General features: G+C 46.2%; 1 protein-coding gene across 4 annotated transcripts in view; it reads left to right on the forward strand.

The window, feature by feature from the left end:
- LOC118378431 (GRIP and coiled-coil domain-containing protein 2-like) overlaps nt 1-19,492 on the forward strand; it is a 59,856-nt gene that overhangs the window by 24,003 nt on the left and 16,361 nt on the right. Inside the window, exons 1-16 of one of the 4 annotated variants that reach the window (XM_052522439.1) lie at nt 6,145-6,165; nt 7,461-7,517; nt 7,784-7,868; nt 8,238-8,305; nt 8,415-8,519; nt 8,840-9,244; nt 9,372-9,529; nt 9,671-11,363; nt 11,527-11,584; nt 11,828-12,027; nt 15,330-15,449; nt 15,986-16,150; nt 16,283-16,387; nt 16,651-16,813; nt 17,152-17,252; nt 17,601-17,816. In XM_052522439.1, the coding sequence (XP_052378399.1) occupies nt 7,832-7,868; nt 8,238-8,305; nt 8,415-8,519; nt 8,840-9,244; nt 9,372-9,529; nt 9,671-11,363; nt 11,527-11,584; nt 11,828-12,027; nt 15,330-15,449; nt 15,986-16,150; nt 16,283-16,387; nt 16,651-16,813; nt 17,152-17,252; nt 17,601-17,816 (3,594 nt within the window). In that variant the 5' untranslated portion in view covers nt 6,145-6,165; nt 7,461-7,517; nt 7,784-7,831. Of the gene's footprint in view, nt 1-6,144; nt 6,166-6,816; nt 7,023-7,460; nt 7,518-7,783; nt 7,869-8,237; nt 8,306-8,414; nt 8,520-8,839; nt 9,245-9,371; nt 9,530-9,670; nt 11,364-11,526; nt 11,585-11,827; nt 12,028-15,329; nt 15,450-15,985; nt 16,151-16,282; nt 16,388-16,650; nt 16,814-17,151; nt 17,253-17,600; nt 17,817-19,492 lie in introns of those variants that run through there. The other 3 variants (XM_035765408.2, XM_052522437.1, XM_052522438.1) reach the window with 3 other exon arrangements.

The following is a 19,492-nucleotide window of genomic DNA, read 5'->3' on the forward strand; positions in this document are numbered from 1 at the left end:
CCTGGAAGTAGTGAACACTTTCAAAACCATGAGCACGTGTTCTTTCATTTGTTCATTCATTTGTCAACGCAGTAAGAAGGTATATCTGTGTGTATTTGTATAAATTGTTCCTTATCCCATACAGTAATTGTATAATAACACATTTCATGTGCTATTAGCTATGCAGCCAAATCTATTGACTTTTTGCAATGAGGTAAAAAGAGGAGAGTGGGAATTAAGGATGTGTTTCGTACCAAAACTTTTTAGGTCAGTCGTTTCAGACCACTGTGAAAATACTCATACGGTTCTCAACCCCTTTCAGGTTCAGGATCACATTCTCTGTGGGCTCTTGCAACATACATGGTAGGAGATAAGCCTTTCACTGTGTTTACTGCTGTGTTCTAAAAAATGTTTTTAAAATAACGATTTATTACAAAAAACACAAGGAAGGGGTAACATTAAAGTGTTAGAACAAAGGACAAACAATACAGCATCAAGACACTATCAAACATGTATCAGTCTTTCCGCTACAGAGCCATCCTTATGTGTGAGGTTGCGTGTGCATGATAGTGATATAAAATAAATGTCATAGGTTCCTTTTTCATTATCACAATCTTGTGAAACCCGAACCCTCCAAGATCCCACCACAGTTCCCCAATAGCTGTCCCTCAACCATTTGAGACCCCTCCCCTCCCAGAAGAAAAAAATAAAAATAAAAATACAATGAATTCCATTCCCCACCCCCAAGAACCCCCCACGGCACCAACATCCAAGAGAATGAACTAAAGAGAAAAAAAGAAGAGACAGAAGAAAACAACAATGCATTTTTTTAAACTAAAATTATACATTTTAAACTAAGGACATCAAGGACAACTGAAATCATAACAGCAATGCCTACTTTATGTTTGTGTGCATGTCTGGCACTATTACATGTATGTGTGTTCTTGTATGTGTTTATTTGAATGAGAGTGTGTGTATATGCATGTGTACAAACAGCTCCACGTCATCAGCCTCAGACAAACTGGCATTAGTTGTAAAAACACTGCCACTTAGTGTCATTCAAATGTACTTTTATTATGTTTTATTTAGACTTTTTCCCCCTTTATCTTTTGACCATCATTCTCTCTCTCACACAGCAACTCCACTCCCACTTGTCTCCAATTCCACATCCCAACCCTCAGCTTCCCTCAGTCCATCCCATCTATGCCTGCTGGCCACCCACTTCATGTTTTTACGCAACACATATCTTTCAACTATGCTATGATGTTTAACATACAATTTCAATCTATCTAATCGAATATAATCTACAGATTGCGTGTTGAAGATAAATACTTTTACTAAGAGTATTAGTATATTAGTAATTGACTGACCCGGTCTCTCCAGATCTCCTAACAGTACTATTTCTAGGGTCAATTTTAGATCAATGCTATGGATTTTCAGCCATTCCTGAACATGAGACCAGAAACAGGCTACCTGAGGGCAATACCAAAATAAATGGTCTATTGATTCTGTATCCTCACAACAAAATCTGCAGAGATTCGATGATTTTATGCCCCAAATATTCAACATATTGTTGGTGGCAAGAATTCTATATAATAATTTTGCGTTGTTTTATATATCAACTCATACAGCCTGTACCATGGAATCGGTACATCAAAAATCTCTTCCCTACTATTTTGCAATCTGTATGGCACAGTTGTCAACATCCTGGTCCTCAAATGAACTGGTATACTTTCCTATTCATGCTATTTTTGATCCTTTATATTGGGCAGACAGACCAGTTCCCTACCTCCTCCCGCTGCCACCCGCCTCCTCCATTTCTGGGGCAATGCTGTAATCAATTGGTTTTACTCTTGGATTGAGCTGACCTTCCCATACAATTCTGATAACTCCATGAAGGACATAACTCTACCATTACAATTTACAATATCATTTAAAAACAAAAATAACCTTTTCAAATATCTTTCCCATAAATACAGGTATTTTATCAACCAGCACATTTGAGTTCAGCCATAATATTTGTTGTAATATTTGTTCTATCTTTTCAGGGGGATGAAATTGAAATTGTAGCCAGCTCTGCAATGCTTGTTTGAAAAAGACAGATACTTTGAAAAAAGTATAATTTTCAATTAATACATTTTTCCATAAATAGACAAGTATTTACCTCTCCATGGTCTATTTTTATAAATTTTCTATTGAAATTCATTGTGGAGAGCTTATTTATATATTTTGTGATATGAATCCCGAGTATGTCTACTTCACCATCAGCCCATTTTATAGGTAAGCTGAAAAGTAATGTAAAAGTTGTATTCTTTAAGGATCCAATACGTAATACTGTAAACTTATCATAATTAGGTTTTAGTCCAGAGAGTACAGAAAAGTTATCTCGATCTTTAATGAGACATTGCAGGGATCTAGCTTGCGGACTTAAAATAAAACTTGAGTCCTGATGTACTGGCCTGTCTCCTGGTAGCACCTCCATGCTCTGGACACTACGTTGACAGACACAGCAACCTTCTTGCCACAGCTCGCATTGATGTGCCATCCTGGATGAGCTGCACTACCTGAGCCACTTGTGTGGGTTGAAGACTCCGTCTCATGCTACCACTAGAGTGAAAGCACCGCCAGCATTCAAAAGTGACCAAAACATCAGCCAGGAAGCATAGGAACTGAGAAGTGGTCTGTGGTCCCCACCTGCAGAACCACTCCTTTATTGGGGGTGTCTTGCTAATTGCCTATAATTTCCACCTGTTGTCTATTCCATTTGCACAACAGCATGTGAAATGTATTGTCAATCAGTGTTGCTTCCTAAGTGGACAGTTTGATTTCACAGAAGTGTGATTGATTTGGAGTTACATTGTGTTGTTTAAGTGTTCCCTTTATTTTTTGAGCAGTGTATATCGTATCACCATCATAGTTGCATCATAATTACCTTTAACATAATTGAAAAACACATCCTAGCATTTCCATAGCAATTGATTTCACATGATCATGAAAGAGACCTTGCATTACTCGGCTTCACTACAGTACAAATGTATTCCGTACAAATGTATTCCGTACAATTATTCCCCTATTTTGATATCTTCCCCTTGCTTGTTGTAAACATAAATAAACTTGTAGACAAATACATAAAAAAGATAGACAAACAATAAACACATGAAATTATAAAACAGTTCCGACAATAGAGAGAGAGCGGCCATGACCGGGAGGCCCGTGGGGCGACGCACAATTGGCCTAGCGTTGTCCGGGTTAGGGAGGGCTTGGCCAGTAGGGATGTCTCATCGCGCACCAGCGACTCCTGTGGTGGGCCGGGCGCAGTGCGCGCTAACCAAGGTTGCCAGGTGCACGGTGTTTCCTCCAACACATCGGTGCGGCTGGCTTCTGGGTTGGATGCGCGCTGTGTTAAGAAGCAGTGCGGCTTGGTTGGGTTGTGTATCGGAGGTCGCATGACTTTCAACCTTTGTCTCTGCCGAGCCCGTACGGGAGTTGTAGCGATGAGACAAGATAGTAGCTACTAAAAACAACTGGATACCATGATATGGGGAGAAAAAGGGGTCAAATAAAAAATAAAAATAATAATAATAATCCTGTCTCATGAAGACCTTTTCCTGTATGGGCTGCCCGGTGGTAATAATACCCACTTGTGTGGACTGGATGGGTGGGAACCATTTAGGACCGGTCCAGCTTTTTGGATCGTGAAGACCTCTAACATGCAGATTCTTTTACAAAAGTTAGGAGGCGCACAGTGAAGCAGTAAGGAGCTCGATTTGGCCTCTGCAAGCCTCAGTCACACCTTCTGTACAGAGCATCTGGAACACATATTCCGGAGCAAGCATAAATGGGCTTTTACTCTCATCCCACACACACATTGACTGATTGATGTGCACTAAACTATAGACTTAAAGTCACTGGTGTATGTCATATGAATATTTAAGATGAATAAAGTTCATATTCAGTTTAGAGTTATTAACACTATTTATTTATATATTTCCCCTTTCTGTAATACTCATGATTTCCATTGTTCTGTTTGTAACACTTGATGGTCGCTAAACTAGAGGCTGTATGTATTGGATTATACTCATATCTGTTGATAGTGATTGATGCCAGACTGGAGGTATAAGGACTGAGGACACACTGAATATTATTATATTTTGTGAAACACTGTGATTCTGTAGCAGCTGTTATAGTCACTGCCCTTTGTTTTCACTTCCTACAAGCCTCTCTGGCTGGTGTTTACAGTACACTTTGTGCTGTCTGATTATTATATAATGGGCCTATCTCCAAGAAGTCAGTTAGAGGTCATCTACAGTTCTGGTTCAGGAAAAAGATGGAGGAAGTGGATGCTGAGTTCGAATCAAACAGCCCATCAAGCAAAGTTGATGAAGATGACTGTTCTGAATGGACCACAGTAGTAGGAAAACTGGAACAGAAAGGAAATTGTCTAAAATTGGAGTGGAGGATATGTGTATGAATGATAATGAATCGCTTCTTGTTGGATGCATTTGTTGAGTAAGGACAGGTGGGGCAGAGCTCCAACTGTTTTGAGCCCCACTTGTTTAGCAAGGGTTTAGCAAGTGCCATTAATACATGTCACAAATCAATTTGCAGACAATGTAAACATAATAGTAATTGAGTTAAGAAAGCTGCTATCAAAACTCAGGATATGATCCAGATGCAGACACAGGAGGCGGATAGTACAGTTCTCATAATATTTATAATACGAGGGGACAAGCCAGAGCAGGTCGAGGGCAGGCAGAGGTCAGTAATCCAGGGCAGAGTCGAAGAGGTACAGAACGGCAGGCAGGCAGGGTCAGGGCAAGCAGAATGGTCTGTAGTCCAGGGCAAAGTCAATGAGGTATCGAACGGCAGGCAGGGTCAGGGTAGGCAGAATGGTCAGAACAGGGAAGACTAGAAAACCTCAAAAAATGGAAAAACACGCTGGTACGACTTGACGGGACAAGGCGAACTGGCAACAGACAAACAAAAAACACTGGTATAAATACACCGGGGATAATGTGGACAATTGGGAGACACCTGGTAGGGGGTGAAGACAAGCACAATACAGGTGAAACTGATCAGGGCGTGACAGCCGCATACAAAACATGGCCTCTTTTTCGCTTTCTTGAGTAAGGCAGCTCCAAAATGCAGGTGTTTCAGCCTAGCTGAGTGCTTTCTGTGGTGGTGGGGCAGCCAGCGGAAAATAAGGAGCATAGGAGTTGGTAATGTTCTCTAGTTGCACCGTGATTGGCTCAGTGTTCTGTCACTCATGGGGACACTACGTCACTTCAAAATTTACAGGGAGAGCTCGAAAATTCAAGACCCTTGGGTGCTGCCATTGATTTACATTAGAAGTGCCCATCCAAGAAAGCTCAAGGTCATTGGTTACAGATAAAATTAAGTTTATCACGTTATTAAATCACGTTATATCTACCGTAGCTTTGATTGGACTGATCATGTCAACATCATACTTTAAACATCTTAGCTAACAAGCTAAACAAGCAGTCATCATCATGAATCACGTTGACAATCTACTGGCAAATCATTTTAAATTCATATGAAGAGAAATTATACATAAAATGAATCGGTGCTCATAGGCCATAGGCGATTTTCTGGAAAGATGGCGGAAGCGGATGATGAAGTGGATTCTGAATCAAATTTTTGGTATTTTGGTATTTTATTAGGATCCCCATTAGCTGTTGCAAAAGCAGCAGCTACTCTTCCTGGGGTCCACACAAAACATGAAACATAACATAATACAGAACATTAATAGACAAGAACAGCTTAAGGACAGAACTACATTCATTTTTTTAAGGCACACGTAGCCTACATATCAATGCATACACACAAACTATCTAGGTCAAATAGGGGAGAGGCGTTGCGCCATGAGGTGTGCTTTGGCGGTAGAATCAAAGAGAATTGGAATATTGTCCAAAATAATGGAAAATAGAGCAAATTAGAGTACAGTGATGAGAACGTTACTTCGTATCTTGTAGGAGTAAGGTTTGCAAATGAGGAGCAGCTGATCAAATTACCCATCTTGAGGAATCCATTTGAGATATTCAAACTGGTGGAGAGAGTGCTGGGTAGAGTGAAGGCTGTGAGGATCATGAGATGTGGGATGGTTTTGATTTTGTGTGGTTCTGAGGATCAGAAGAAACGTGTGTTGTGTCTCACCCGATTTGATAAGTATGAAGTGTTGTGTGTGTCTCTTAGGAAAATGGTATGGAGTCTCTCCCTACTCAAGTATATTAACTACAGAGTCAGAGCATTTATCCCAAGACCAATGCAGTGTGATAATCGTAAAGCTTTGATCACGTTTCAAGTGTTTTCAGAAGGGAGAAGCCAAGATGTCCAAGTTGTGGAAAAGATCATGTTATGTGTTATAAAAGTGATGAAAAGCCGTACCACCCTCTCAATCCCTAGAACCCGAGAAGGGAGATATGCAGAATTGGGAGTTTTGTTTTGTCAATGTACTATTTTTATTTGGGTGGAATAAGTTAATTTCCCTATCACTTATGGATTTATATGTTTTAACCTTGTTTTGGTTTCAATGAATTCCAGTTGGTGGTGGCAAAACACCTTTCTGTGTTATAGTTCGCCAGAAAGCCCACAGAAGAAGAACAAAAAATACAGCTAAACGTTTTCTCTGCTTCTGTGTTGGAGGTTGACTCTTGTAATGAACCTCATTGACTTATAATTGACTATCTGCGACTGCTCTTCTCTTTTGTTCACCAGGAAATTCCTAGTGCAGTGTATAAATAATTAATGTTACTTTGAAACAACAAAAATATATCGTTTTCACTGTTATACAATCTGAAGTCTGGCAGGCACTATCGATTACGTTTGCTGTGACGTACGTACGTACGTACGGACGTTGTTTGACGAAGCCGGAAATGAATTGAAGCTTAGTGTTGGACATCAAAATAGTGAAATGCTTTAGTTTTCAAATCGTACCATTCAGTAACATATAGCAGATATTCAGCTACACAGACTACCGATTCCGTTAACGATTGGCTAGTTACATTGCTTCGATCAGGATGGAGGTAAGTTTGGTCCAACGACATGTAACGTTAAGTGATTGTTGTTAGCTCTTCTGACTGGCTAGTAGCAGGTTTAGCTAACGTTAGTGTATCTAGCTAGCTAACATAATAGGAATGACAACTAAATCGCCATTTAAAATAATATGCGATACTACACAACTGCTAACATGAAATTATAGTTAGACCGTGGCCAAGTTACTGGTCTAGCTAGCTATAAGGGCAATGTTAGCCATGGACAGCTATCCAACTGTTTCCTTATGCAGAAGTATTTACATGCTTCGGTGTCACCAAAGGCAAAGATTGCTATCTAGATGAGATTAGCTACATTATGCCTACTCATCGCTTTTGTAGTGTTTGCCTAGGCTGTAAATGTGAGATTGGTGTGTGTGTGCGTCATACCGGTATATCCTGTTTTATGTCATTGTTTGTTTTCCACAACAGCAGGACACTGTTCCGGAGTCTGTGGCCTCACCACCTTCAGGTGCAGCAAAATCAAAGGTGCAGCACCCTGGAGTTATCAGAAATACTATCCTACCCACCACCACCCCATTCTTCCCTTACCAGTCTTACAGTATTTTGAAATGTCATGTACACTTTCTGTATCAATGATGTATACATTAATTGATTGGCCTTGGTGCTCATACTTTTGACAACTTTATAATATCAAAAGACTGAGACCCTAAAATAATGTGTTCTATGTCTCACTGTTTGGTACCTTTTGTCTTACTGTTTGGTACCTTTGTCTTACTGTTACCTCTATGAAGTTGGACACGTTGTCCAAGGATGACCTCATCAAGTTTGCCAAGAAGCAGATGTCTGCCATCCAGAAGATGAAGTCCAAATGTGCAGGTACATGATGCACCTGTCATTCACTGTTTAGATTCAAGGTGTAATTTGACGTGCACAAGTGATAGAGGTAGATATGTATAGGGGTAAGGTGACTAGGCATCAGGATGTATGATAAACAGTAGCAGCAGTGTAAATTATGATTGTATGTGTGTGTATAGAGTCAGTATAAATGTGTGTGCATGTTATTTGTGAGTTGGAGTGTCAGTGTGTGTTGAGTCCTGTGAGTGTGCATGGAGACAGTGCAAATGTAAAAAGGGTCAACCATTGGTTTACTATTCAATGTTGTGATCGTTTATAATATCAATACAGTAGTAGGATTTCCTTTTTAATATTTTTTTTGTCCTTTCTACTTCCCAATATTTTTTTCAGATTTGGAGAAGGAAGTTGACACCCTCAAGTCTCAGCCAACAGGCAATTCAGACGACTCCGTCATACAGGTTTGTGATCTGAAATTGTTACATGAGAAAATGAATATGCTGAAGTGCTTTGGGAGGGTTTGTAAGTCATGTGTTTTCCATTCTATTCTGTGGTAATCTGTTCTCCCAGGAGCTGACTGAGAGGATGAGTGCCTTGCTGCTGGAGAAGGCTGAGACCCAGCAGAGTGCAGTGTTACTGCGGAAGGAGAATGAGAAGGTCAAGCAGCGGGAGCAGGTGAACTGTAGTAGACCATGTTATCTGTCTGTGTAGGCCAGACCAGTGGTCACCTACCCTAGTCCTGGAGAGCAGCATGGTGTTCAACCTTTTGTTCCAGCTCTAACTTCATGTTATCTGTCTGTGTAGGCCAGACCAGTGGTCACCTACCCTAGTCCTGGAGAGCAGCATGGTGTTCAACCTTTTGTTCCAGCTCTAACTTCATGTTATCTGTCTGTGTAGGCCAGACCAGTGGTCACCTACCCTAGTCCTGGAGAGCAGCATGGTATTCAACCTTTTGTTCCAGCTCTAACTTCATGTTTTCTGTTGAATATGGCCAGGATGCAGTAAGAAAACTGGCCACCCTGCAGGGAGAGTTGAACCAGGCCAAGGAAGACCACCAGAAAAAGATGGCCACTTTTGAGAAGACCATGCACGTATCCCAGGCCAAACATAAAGAAGAAGTCGAATTCTTTCAGAGGCTTCTGAGAGAGAAAGACGAGAGTGACAGAGAGAAAGAGAGCGAAAGAGAGAAAGAAAAGCATAGGGAAAGAGAGAAAGACGAGAGTGACAGAGAGAAAGAAAAGCATAGAGAAAAGGAAGATACAAACAACAGTGTAGAAGCTGTTAGTCACAGCCTGGAGTCGCAGATCTTGAGTCTGCAGACAGAGCTAGCTGCAGCGGTGGAGCGAAGTGCCCAGGAGGCTGCAGTGCTGCAGGAGGACCACCAGAGGGCGCAGACCGAGGTTAGTTCAAAAGCGGTGTCCGAAACATTTCACAAAGTGAATACCTTCACGCGGTTGTAAGCCGATAGCTGACAAAGACCTTCTGGTTTAAATGTTGCAATACACTGTGTGTTTCTTTTTATTTTAGGCCCAGCAAGAAGTCGAGAACCTACGAGAAGAGTTGGCCCAGCATAGCATGCAACATGAAGAGGAGCTGAGAGCTCTGGAGGAGGACTTTGAGATGGAGAGAGAGAGACTGCTTCTCCTTCAAGAGGAGCTCAGTGAGCAGCTCGCTCTCAAAGACAGGTGGGTCCTACTGCTATACATTGGTGTTGGCCACGATATTGGTGTTGGATGACATGAGATGAGTCACAGACTGTACACTAAAATGCTTTGAGTCACTTTAAAAAGTGCTTAATTAATCAAATTGTCTTCCTCTTATGACAGTTTCTTGCAGGATGTGCAGGAGGAAGAGGAGGAGCCTAGTGGCCGCAGCTCGGGGATAGCCAGGATGTTGGAGCTGTCTGGTTTAAGTCAGATTGATGCCAGTGATGGAGAGACGGAGACTGGACAGCTCCGATCCGCCTTGGAGGACCTGCAATCCCAGAATACAATGCTGCAAGACGAACTGACCTTCTTGGGCAATGTGAAGACTCAACTGGAGGCGGAGCTTGAGAGGATGAGGGAGGAGTTTCAGACAGAGAAGGAGGAGCTAGAATTTAAGATCGATGAGTTGCTGATGACCCGGGAGGGTGCGACCCCTGACCTGAATATGACCCCTTACCGAGACCCTCTGAGCCCGGCAACCCCCAAGTGTGACCTTCAGGAGGTTCCAGCCCTCACTCAGCTCCAGCAGAGTGGGCCACAGAGAGAACCAGCATACAGCCTGCCTGCCAGCTCTGCTAGCCCCTCCAGCCCTTTCCCTGACACAGACCACCAGAGTTTGACCCTGGAAGAACAGCAGAGACTGATCCTAGAGGTCCAGGAGCTGAGGACCCAATGTGAGACCTTAGCTAGAAAGAATACCCAGGCGGTGGGTGAATGTGAGTCTCTAGCCAAAGAGAGGTGCCAGGCAGTGGATGAATGTGAGTACCTAGCCAGAGAGAGGGGGCAGGCGGTGGCTGAGTGTGAACACACCAGAGACATCCTGAGAGGCCTGGAGACTGAGCTAGGTCAGAGGACTGGGGACTTCGTCAGACAATATGAAGCTATGAAGGAACAGGGGGCGTCAGCGATTCAGGAGCTACAGGAGAGAGTCAGAGGGCTAACTGAGGAGAGAGAGAGTCTGGTAGAGAAGTTGAGAGTGCTGAATGAAGACAGAGAAAGCCTATTGGAGGAGGTCCAGGGCCTGGAGAAGAGGCTGGAGAGCTTCCTGGAGCAGACACAGGCAGCCGAGGGGCTGAAGGAGCAGCTGCAGACCTCTCTGGAGGAGAAGACTGTGTTAGCCTCCGAGCTAAAGGCCTCTCTTGAGGAGCAGACAGCGTTAACCCTCGAGCTAAAGGCTTCAGTGGAGGATCTGAGCAGGCAGAATGGGGAGATCCTCTCTCAGCTACAGATGAAGGACAGTGCTGTTCAGGAGTTGGAGGATTCACTCAATGTGGTGAGCACAGAGAGGGACCAAACACTGGCAGCACTGCAGGAGAGACAGATGGAGGTGGTGAGGCTGAGGGAGGTGGAGGGGAGGCAAGGCCAAAGAGAAAGGGTGGCTGAGCTACAGGCTCGTATAGAGGAGCTGGAGAAGGAGAGGAGCCTGCTGAAGAGCAGCCTAGGGGAGGTGCAGGGGAGCCCAGGGGAGGAGGTGGAGGAGCTGCAGGCTTGTGTAGAGGAGCTTGAAAAGGAGAGGAACCTCCTGAAGTGTAATTTGGGGGAGCTGGTGGGAGATACTGAAGCTCTACAGAGAGACCTGGTAGAGATGAAACTTGCCAATGAGAAGATGAGAACAGAGAATCAGGAATTATTGGCCCAGGTCAGCAACGCTAGAGAGACACTGGCAGACAAAGAGAGGGAGCAGAAGGTGGGAGGAGTGACGGAGAGAGAGGAGGAGGAGGAAAAACAAGGGGAGAGGAGAGCGCTACAACAGCAGCTAACAGAAAAGGACAAAGTCATATCCCAGCTGAAGAGTGAGATGGCTGTCCTGCAGGTGAGTGCTTCTTCTGTCAGTGTCTTCAAGTTTACTGGATTACATTATTTATTTATTTTTGCCTCAAGTTATAGTTTGTTACAGTGACTGCTGAGGTATTTTTCATTAGTTCTACAGACTGACTTTTCCTCTCCCTCCACCTCCCTGTCTCTCCCCCCATCAGTCTACAGCCTCCACTGTCTCAGAGGAGAACACAGCCATAGAGTTCACTGAGAAAATCGGTACGTTCCTAATTACTACTGTAATGGAGAGGTCCAGAAGAGGGAACTGGGATACTATGACCAGTAAACACAGATGGACAGTACTAACAGTGTTTTGCTTGTTTTATTATTTCTAGGTGATTTTATTAAGCTCATAAGAATGACAGATACAAAGTGGCAATCATTAGGGGATTCTGATACTGCCAATGATCTATGTGTGATGATGTCTCTGTGTCCTCTTTTGATTCCATCCCTTCATCACAGCCCTGCTGGAGAAGGAAAGCAAAGAGAAGAATGAGAGGATGAATAAGATCAAGGCGGTGGCTGTGAAAGCCAGGAAGGAGCTGGACACCAGCAGGAAAGAGGCTGTCTCTCTGAAGGAGGAAGTGGAGGTGTTGAAGGCTGAGAGAGAGAAAGTGACCAGCTCAATGAAAGACATCATTCATGGAGCAGAGGGATACAAGGTACTACTCACCCCTGATACCGAGCCCTGACCCCTATGTATTGGTAGGGGAAACATCACCCCTGATACCGAGCCCTGACCCCTATGTATTGGTAGGGAAAACATCACCCCTGATACCGAGCCCTGACCCCTATGTATTGGTAGGGGAAACATCACCCCTGATACCGAGCCCTGACCCCTATGTATTGGTAGGGGAAACATCACCCCTGATACCGAGCCCTGACCCCTATGTATTGGTAGGGGAAACATCACCCCTGATACCGAGCCCTGACCCCTATGTATTGGTAGGGGAAACATCACCCCTGATACCGAGCCCTGACCCCTATGTATTGGTAGGGGAAACATCACCCCTGATACCGAGCCCTGACCCCTATGTATTGGTAGGGGAAACATCACCCCTGATACCGAGCCCTGACCCCTATGTATTGGTAGGGAAAACATCACCCCTGATACCGAGCCCTGACCCCTATGTATTGGTAGGGAAACATCACCCCTGATACCGAGCCCTGACCCCTATGTATTGGTAGGGGAAACATCACCCCTGATAAGGAGCCCTGACCCCTATGTATTGGTAGGGAAAACATCACCCCTGATACCGAGCCCTGACCCCTATGTATTGGTAGGGGAAACATCACCCCTGATACCGAGCCCTGACCCCTATGTATTGGTAGGGAAAACATCACCCCTGATACCGAGCCCTGACCCCTATGTATTGGTAGGGAAACATCACCCCTGATACCGAGCCCTGACCCCTATGTATTGGTAGGGGAAACATCACCCCTGATACCGAGCCCTGACCCCTATGTATTGGTAGGGGAAACATCACCCCTGATACCGAGCCCTGACCCCTATGTATTGGTAGGGAAACATCACCCCTGATACCGAGCCCTGACCCCTATGTATTGGTAGGGAAACATCACCCCTGATACCGAGCCCTGACCCCTATGTATTGGTAGGGGAAACATCACCCCTGATACCGAGCCCTGACCCCTATGTATTGGTAGGGAAAACATCACCCCTGATACCGAGCCCTGACCCCTATGTATTGGTAGGGGAAACATCACCCCTGATACCGAGCCCTGACCCCTATGTATTGGTAGGGGAAACATCACCCCTGATAAGGAGCCCTGACCCCTATGTATTGGTAGGGAAAACATCACCCCTGATACCGAGCCCTGACCCCTATGTATTGGTAGGGAAAACATCACCCCTGATACCGAGCCCTGACCCCTATGTATTGGTAGGGAAAACATCACCCCTGATACCGAGCCCTGACCCCTATGTATTGGTAGGGAAAACATCACCCCTGATACCGAGCCCTGACCCCTATGTATTGGTAGGGGAAACATCACCCCTGATACCGAGCCCTGACCCCCTATGTATTGGTAGAGGAAACATCACCCCTGATAAGGAGCCCTGACCCCTATGTATTGGTAGGGAAAACATCACCCCTGATACCGAGCCCTGACCCCTATGTATTGGTAGGGAAAACATCACCCCTGATACCGAGCCCTGACCCCTATGTATTGGTAGGGAAAACATCACCCCTGATACCGAGCCCTGACCCCTATGTATTGGTAGGGAAAACATCACCCCTGATACCGAGCCCTGACCCCTATGTATTGGTAGGGGAAACATCACCCTGATACCGAGCCCTGACCCCTATGTATTGGTAGGGGAAACATCACCCCTGATACCGAGCCCTGACCCCTATGTATTGGTAGGGGAAACATCACCCCTGATACCGAGCCCTGACCCCTATGTATTGGTAGGGGAAACATCACCCCTGATAAGGAGCCCTGACCCCTATGTATTGGTAGGGAAAACATCACCCCTGATACCGAGCCCTGACCCTTGTGTATTGGTAGGGAAAACATCACCCCTGATACCGAGCCCTGACCCCTATGTATTGGTAGGGAAAACATCACCCCTGATACCGAGCCCTGACCCCTATGTATTGGTAGGGGAAACATCACCCCTGATACCGAGCCCTGACCCCTATGTATTGGTAGGGGAAACATCACCCCTGATACCGAGCCCTGACCCCTATGTATTGGTAGGGGAAACATCACCCCTGATACCGAGCCCTGACCCCTATGTATTGGTAGGGGAAACATCACCCCTGATACCGAGCCCTGACCCCTATGTATTGGTAGGGGAAACATCACCCCTGATAAGGAGCCCTGACCCCTATGTATTGGTAGGGAAAACATCACCCCTGATACCGAGCCCTGACCCCTATGTATTGGTAGGGAAAACATCACCCCTGATACCGAGCCCTGACCCCTATGTATTGGTAGGGAAAACATCACCCCTGATACCGAGCCATGACCCCTATGTATTGGTAGGGAAAACATCACCCCTGATACCGAGCCCTGACCCCTATGTATTGGTAGGGGAAACATCACCCCTGATACCGAGCCCTGACCCCTATGTATTGGTAGGGGAAACATCACCCCTGATACCGAGCCCTGACCCCTATGTATTGGTAGGGGAAACATCACCCCTGATACCGAGCCCTGACCCCTATGTATTGGTAGGGAAAACATCACCCCTGATACCGAGCCCTGACCCCTATGTATTGGTAGGGAAAACATCACCCCTGATACCGAGCCCTGACCCTTGTGTATTGGTAGGGAAAACATCACCCCTGATACCGAGCCCTGACCCCTATGTATTGGTAGGGAAAACATCACCCCTGATACCGAGCCCTGACCCCTATGTATTGGTAGGGGAAACATCACCCCTGATACCGAGCCCTGACCCCTATGTATTGGTAGGGGAAACATCACCCCTGATACCGAGCCCTGACCCCTATGTATTGGTAGGGGAAACATCACCCCTGATACCGAGCCCTGACCCCTCACTGCGTCTCTACCTCATACGGAATGAATAACACAGACACCAATAGTGAATTGCTTATTAATAAGCTGTTGGTACAAATCTGAAGAGATTGTTCATGCAAATAATGATGTGGCATTTTCCCTAGATTGTTGGCCAGGGCTGCTATTGCTAAGTGTGTGTGCTCAATAAGGAGCTTTCTGTTTGTTTCAGTTAGTAATGCACAACAGCCACATTAAATGGGTTCATACGGTTGTCTTTATGATTTGGCTTTGTAAGCCATTAGAGATCAAATCACTCTGCCCAGTTTAATGAGAGTTCTGTCCCAAACCTGAATGGTTGAATGTCACTGTGTAGAACAGGCAGCTTGATATAGTATGTGTTATTCTGCATTAAACTGAATGCCTCGATACCTACTCAATAATGAATGTGTTTAATATGACATTTGTGTGTGTTTTACAGAACTTACAGTTGGACTACGACAGACAGACAGAGCAGCTGGATAAGGAGAGAGAGAAGGTGGAGGGAGCTGAGAAACAGATCTCCGAGCTGACCGTACGACTCAACACCGCCGTACAACAGGTCACACACACACACACACACACACACACACACACACACACACACACACACACACACACACACACACACACACACACACACACACACACACACACACACACACACGCCCACAAACAAACCATGCTCAGTCTTCCAGCATGCTCAACTAGACTGACAATTACCCCTCAGTACAAATATAAACTGTCCATTTGTGAATTATTTCCATTCCACTTGTAATGATTCTCACCTCCTCCTGATAGTTTTTCTAGTGAAGTAATGGAGTGTATGTAAATAAAGCAGTGTCTCCTTCCATCTGGTGTTGTAGCGTTGTGTCTACTGAGGAACATGCTGGTCATGGCTGTATGAGCTGACAGCTCCCCTGGGACAATGCAGACTGGAAGTACAGACAAAGTGTCTGAGACTTCCCTGGATGTTTTTGTTAGAGATGTTGAAGACTTCTATATCCCTTGCTGGCTTATATGGCCAAGGGGACTGGGGATTGTCAAGAACTCTATAGAGTGAAGTTTTCTTAAATGTGTGTTGTTCTGTGTGTCCAGTATGAGCAGCTGTGGTCGGAGAGAGAGGACCTGATGACTGGAATGGAGACGCTGAGGAGCACGGTGAGACAGATGGAAGGACAGACAGCAGAGCTGCACAGGCAGACAGACACCCTGAACAGAGACCATCAGGCTGAGAGACTACTGAAGGAACAAAAGACAAAGGTGTGTGTGCTTGTGTGCTTGTGTGCGTGTGTGCGTGTGTGCGTGTGTGCGTGTGTGCGTGTGTGTGTGTGTGTGTGTGTGTGTGTGTGTGTGTGTGTGTGCGTGCTATGTTAACTGTGTTTGTCTCTCCAGGAGCTGTCGTCGTTGCAGAAGGAGTTAGAGGAGTTGACCGCTCAGCTCCGCAGACAGAAGCAGCAGTCTCAGCAGACTGCACGGGAGCTGGAGCAGCTACGCAAGGTACACACACAGCATGAGCTGGTGAAGCCCTTCCTTCTAAACCCACACTGAGAGTTGTGTTGCCTCTAGTCCTACAAAACAATGCTGACTCTAGAACAATGTCAAAATAACATTTTCCCCTCAAGCACTGGAAGCTGCTTTCCCATTACTCATACTAAGATGTGTGTAGAAACATGATTCAGTGTGTGTATGTTGTGGTGCACACAGTGTGGTGCACACAGTGTGGTGCAGTGGGTATCCGTTGTGAATGTGTTTTTGTCCAGGAGGCCCAGCAGAGCTCGTTGTTGGACATGGAGATGGCAGACTATGAACGCCTGGTCAAAGAACTCAACACCAACCTGTCAGAGAAGGACGTGTGTGTGGAGGAGCTGAAAACACAGATACACACACACATTCAGAAAGAAGACACACTCAACCAGGAGATTGGTACGCAGACATTTCTACATTTGAGTCATTTAGCAGACGCTCTTACCCATAGCGAGTGTGTACATTTTAATACATTTGTTTGTACTGGTCCCCTGTGGGAATCGAACCCACAACCCCGGATGCTCTACCAACTGAACTACACAGGACAGTTATCACACCAATCACTACCATTTGCCCAACTGACATAGTTCTCTTACAACTAACCTATTAAAACGGAACTAAATCAGGTCACAGTAGATCAAAATCCTTTGTTTCTATAATGGGTTTCATTCATTACAATGATGTCCTTCAATGCATTTCTGTATTATTTAATTCCTGAAACCTGTGTGATCCCCCAGAGGGTCTGAAGTCCCAGCTGGACCAGGGGGAGGACAAGGGCGCCAAGATGAAACAGCTGCTGGTGAAAACCAAGAAAGATTTGGCGGACGCCAAGCGGCAGGTCAGACTCCAGGGATCACAGTGTTGTGTTCCCCTTACTGCGTTCCCCTTACTGCGTTTCCCTTACTGCGTTCCCCTTACTGCGTTCCCCTTACTGCGTTCCCCTTACTGCGTTTCCCTTACTGCGTTTCCCTTACTGCGTTCCCCTTACTGCGTTCCCCTTACTGCGTTCCCCTTACTGCGTTCCCCTTACTGCGTTTCCCTTACTGCGTTCCCCTTACTGTGTTCCCCTGTGTGTGACGTCACTGCTGTATTATAATGAGTGTTGACAGTGTTATGTTACGTTAATACATTGTAGTAGTCTCGTTGGTGTTGCCTTAGAAACACTTACATTGTAGTGTTTGTGCAGGAAGCCTCTCAGATGATGACCCTGGCCTCTCTGAAGGGAGAACTGGAGACTCACCAACAGGAGCTAGAGAACAGTAAGATCCAGTGCTGTGACCTGTCTGGGGAGCGCCATCGGCTGCATGAGCAGCTGAGGACTCTGACGGAACAACAGCAGAGAACAAGCAGCACCCTGCAACACCGACTGACCTCACTACAGCAGGAGTTCAACACTGCCCAGGTATACCCGCATACAAACGCACGTACGCACATTTGGTTTTTCTCTCTCTCATCTCATCCTCTCTCTCTGTTCCTACCTCTCTCTTCCCCCCCCTTTCCACCCTGAACCCCCATCTTCCTCGCTCTCTCTCCCTTTCTCTACCTCTGTCCGGACCTAGCTCAACCCCTCTCCCATTCTCCTCTCGCCCTCTCTCCACCTCTGTCTGGACCTAGCTCAATAACTCTCCCACTCTCCTCTCTCTCTCTCCACCTCTGTCTGGACCTAGCTCAACACCTCTCCCACTCTCCTCTCTCTCCACCTCTGTCTGGACCTAGCTCAACCTCTCTCCACCTCTATCTGGACCTAGCTGAACCCATCTCCCACTCTCCTCTCTCCCTCTTTCCACCTCTGTCTGGACCTATCTCAACCCCTCTCCTCTCTCTCTCTCTCTCCACCTCTGTCTGGACCTAGCTCAACCCCTCTCCCACTCTCCTCTCTCCCTCTTTCCACCTCTGTCTGGACCTAGCTCAACCCCTCTCCTCCCTCCCTCTCTCCACATCTGTCTGGACCTAGCTCAACCCCTCTCCCTCTCTCCTCTCTCCTCTCTCCCTCTCTCCACCTCTGTCTGGACCTAGCTCAACCCCTCTCCCACTCTCCTCTCTCCCTCTCTCCACCTCTGTCTGGACATAGCTCAACCCCTCTCCCACTCTCCTCTCTCCCTCTTTCCACCTCTGTCTGGACCTAGCTCAACCCTTCTCCTCTCTCCCTCTCTCCACCTCTGTCTGGTCCTAGCTCAACCCCTCTCCTCTCTCCCTCTCTCCACCTCTGTCTGGACCTAGCTCAACCCCTCTCCCTCTCTCCCTCTCTCCACCTCTGTCTGGACCTAGCTCAACCACTCTCCTCTCTCCCTCTTTCCACCTCTGTCTGGACCTAGCTCAACCCATCTCCCACTCTCCTCTCTCCCTCTTTCCACCTCTGTCTGGACCTAGCTCAACCCCTCTCCCACTCTCCTCTCTCCCTCTCTCCACCTCTGTCTGGACCTAGCTCAACCCCTCTCCCACTCTCCTCTCTCCCTCTCTCCACCTCTGTCTGGACCTAGCTCAACCCCTCTCCTCTCTCCCTCTCTCCACCTCTGTCTGGACCTAGCTCAACCCATCTCCCACTCTCCTCTCTCCCTCTCTCCACCTCTGTCTGGACCTAGCTCAACCCATCTCCCACTCTCCTCTCTCCCTCTTTCCACCTCTGTCTGGACCTAGCTCAACCCCTCTCCTCTCTCCCTCTCTCCACCTCTGTCTGGACCTAGCTCAACCACTCTCCCTCTCTCCACCTCTGTCTGGACCTAGCTCAACCCCTCTCCCACTCTCCTCTCTCCCTCTCCATACCCTCTTTTAGCTCATGGATTTCCCATCAGTAGAGTTTGAGTGTGCAGCTTTTCTAAATGGTTGAAACCAAATCTTCTTATTACCCTGGGGTCTAGTGGGTGATAATGAATGCTACGGTCTGGCTCCACGGAAGAGGAAGTGCTGCTGGGTTGTCTACCTCTGGGACCTACACACTAACACTGTACTATTCATTACAATATATTATCATTCACTCACACACACATACACACATACACTATACAGCAGGGGTTGGGGGAAGGGGGTTTTGTTTGCGGAAGAAAAGAGACTGTAAAATCACCAGGAATTCGGCCCAAA

The sequence above is a fragment of the Oncorhynchus keta genome, chromosome 7 (assembly GCF_023373465.1).
Source record: "Oncorhynchus keta strain PuntledgeMale-10-30-2019 chromosome 7, Oket_V2, whole genome shotgun sequence".
NCBI lineage: Eukaryota > Metazoa > Chordata > Actinopteri > Salmoniformes > Salmonidae > Oncorhynchus > Oncorhynchus keta.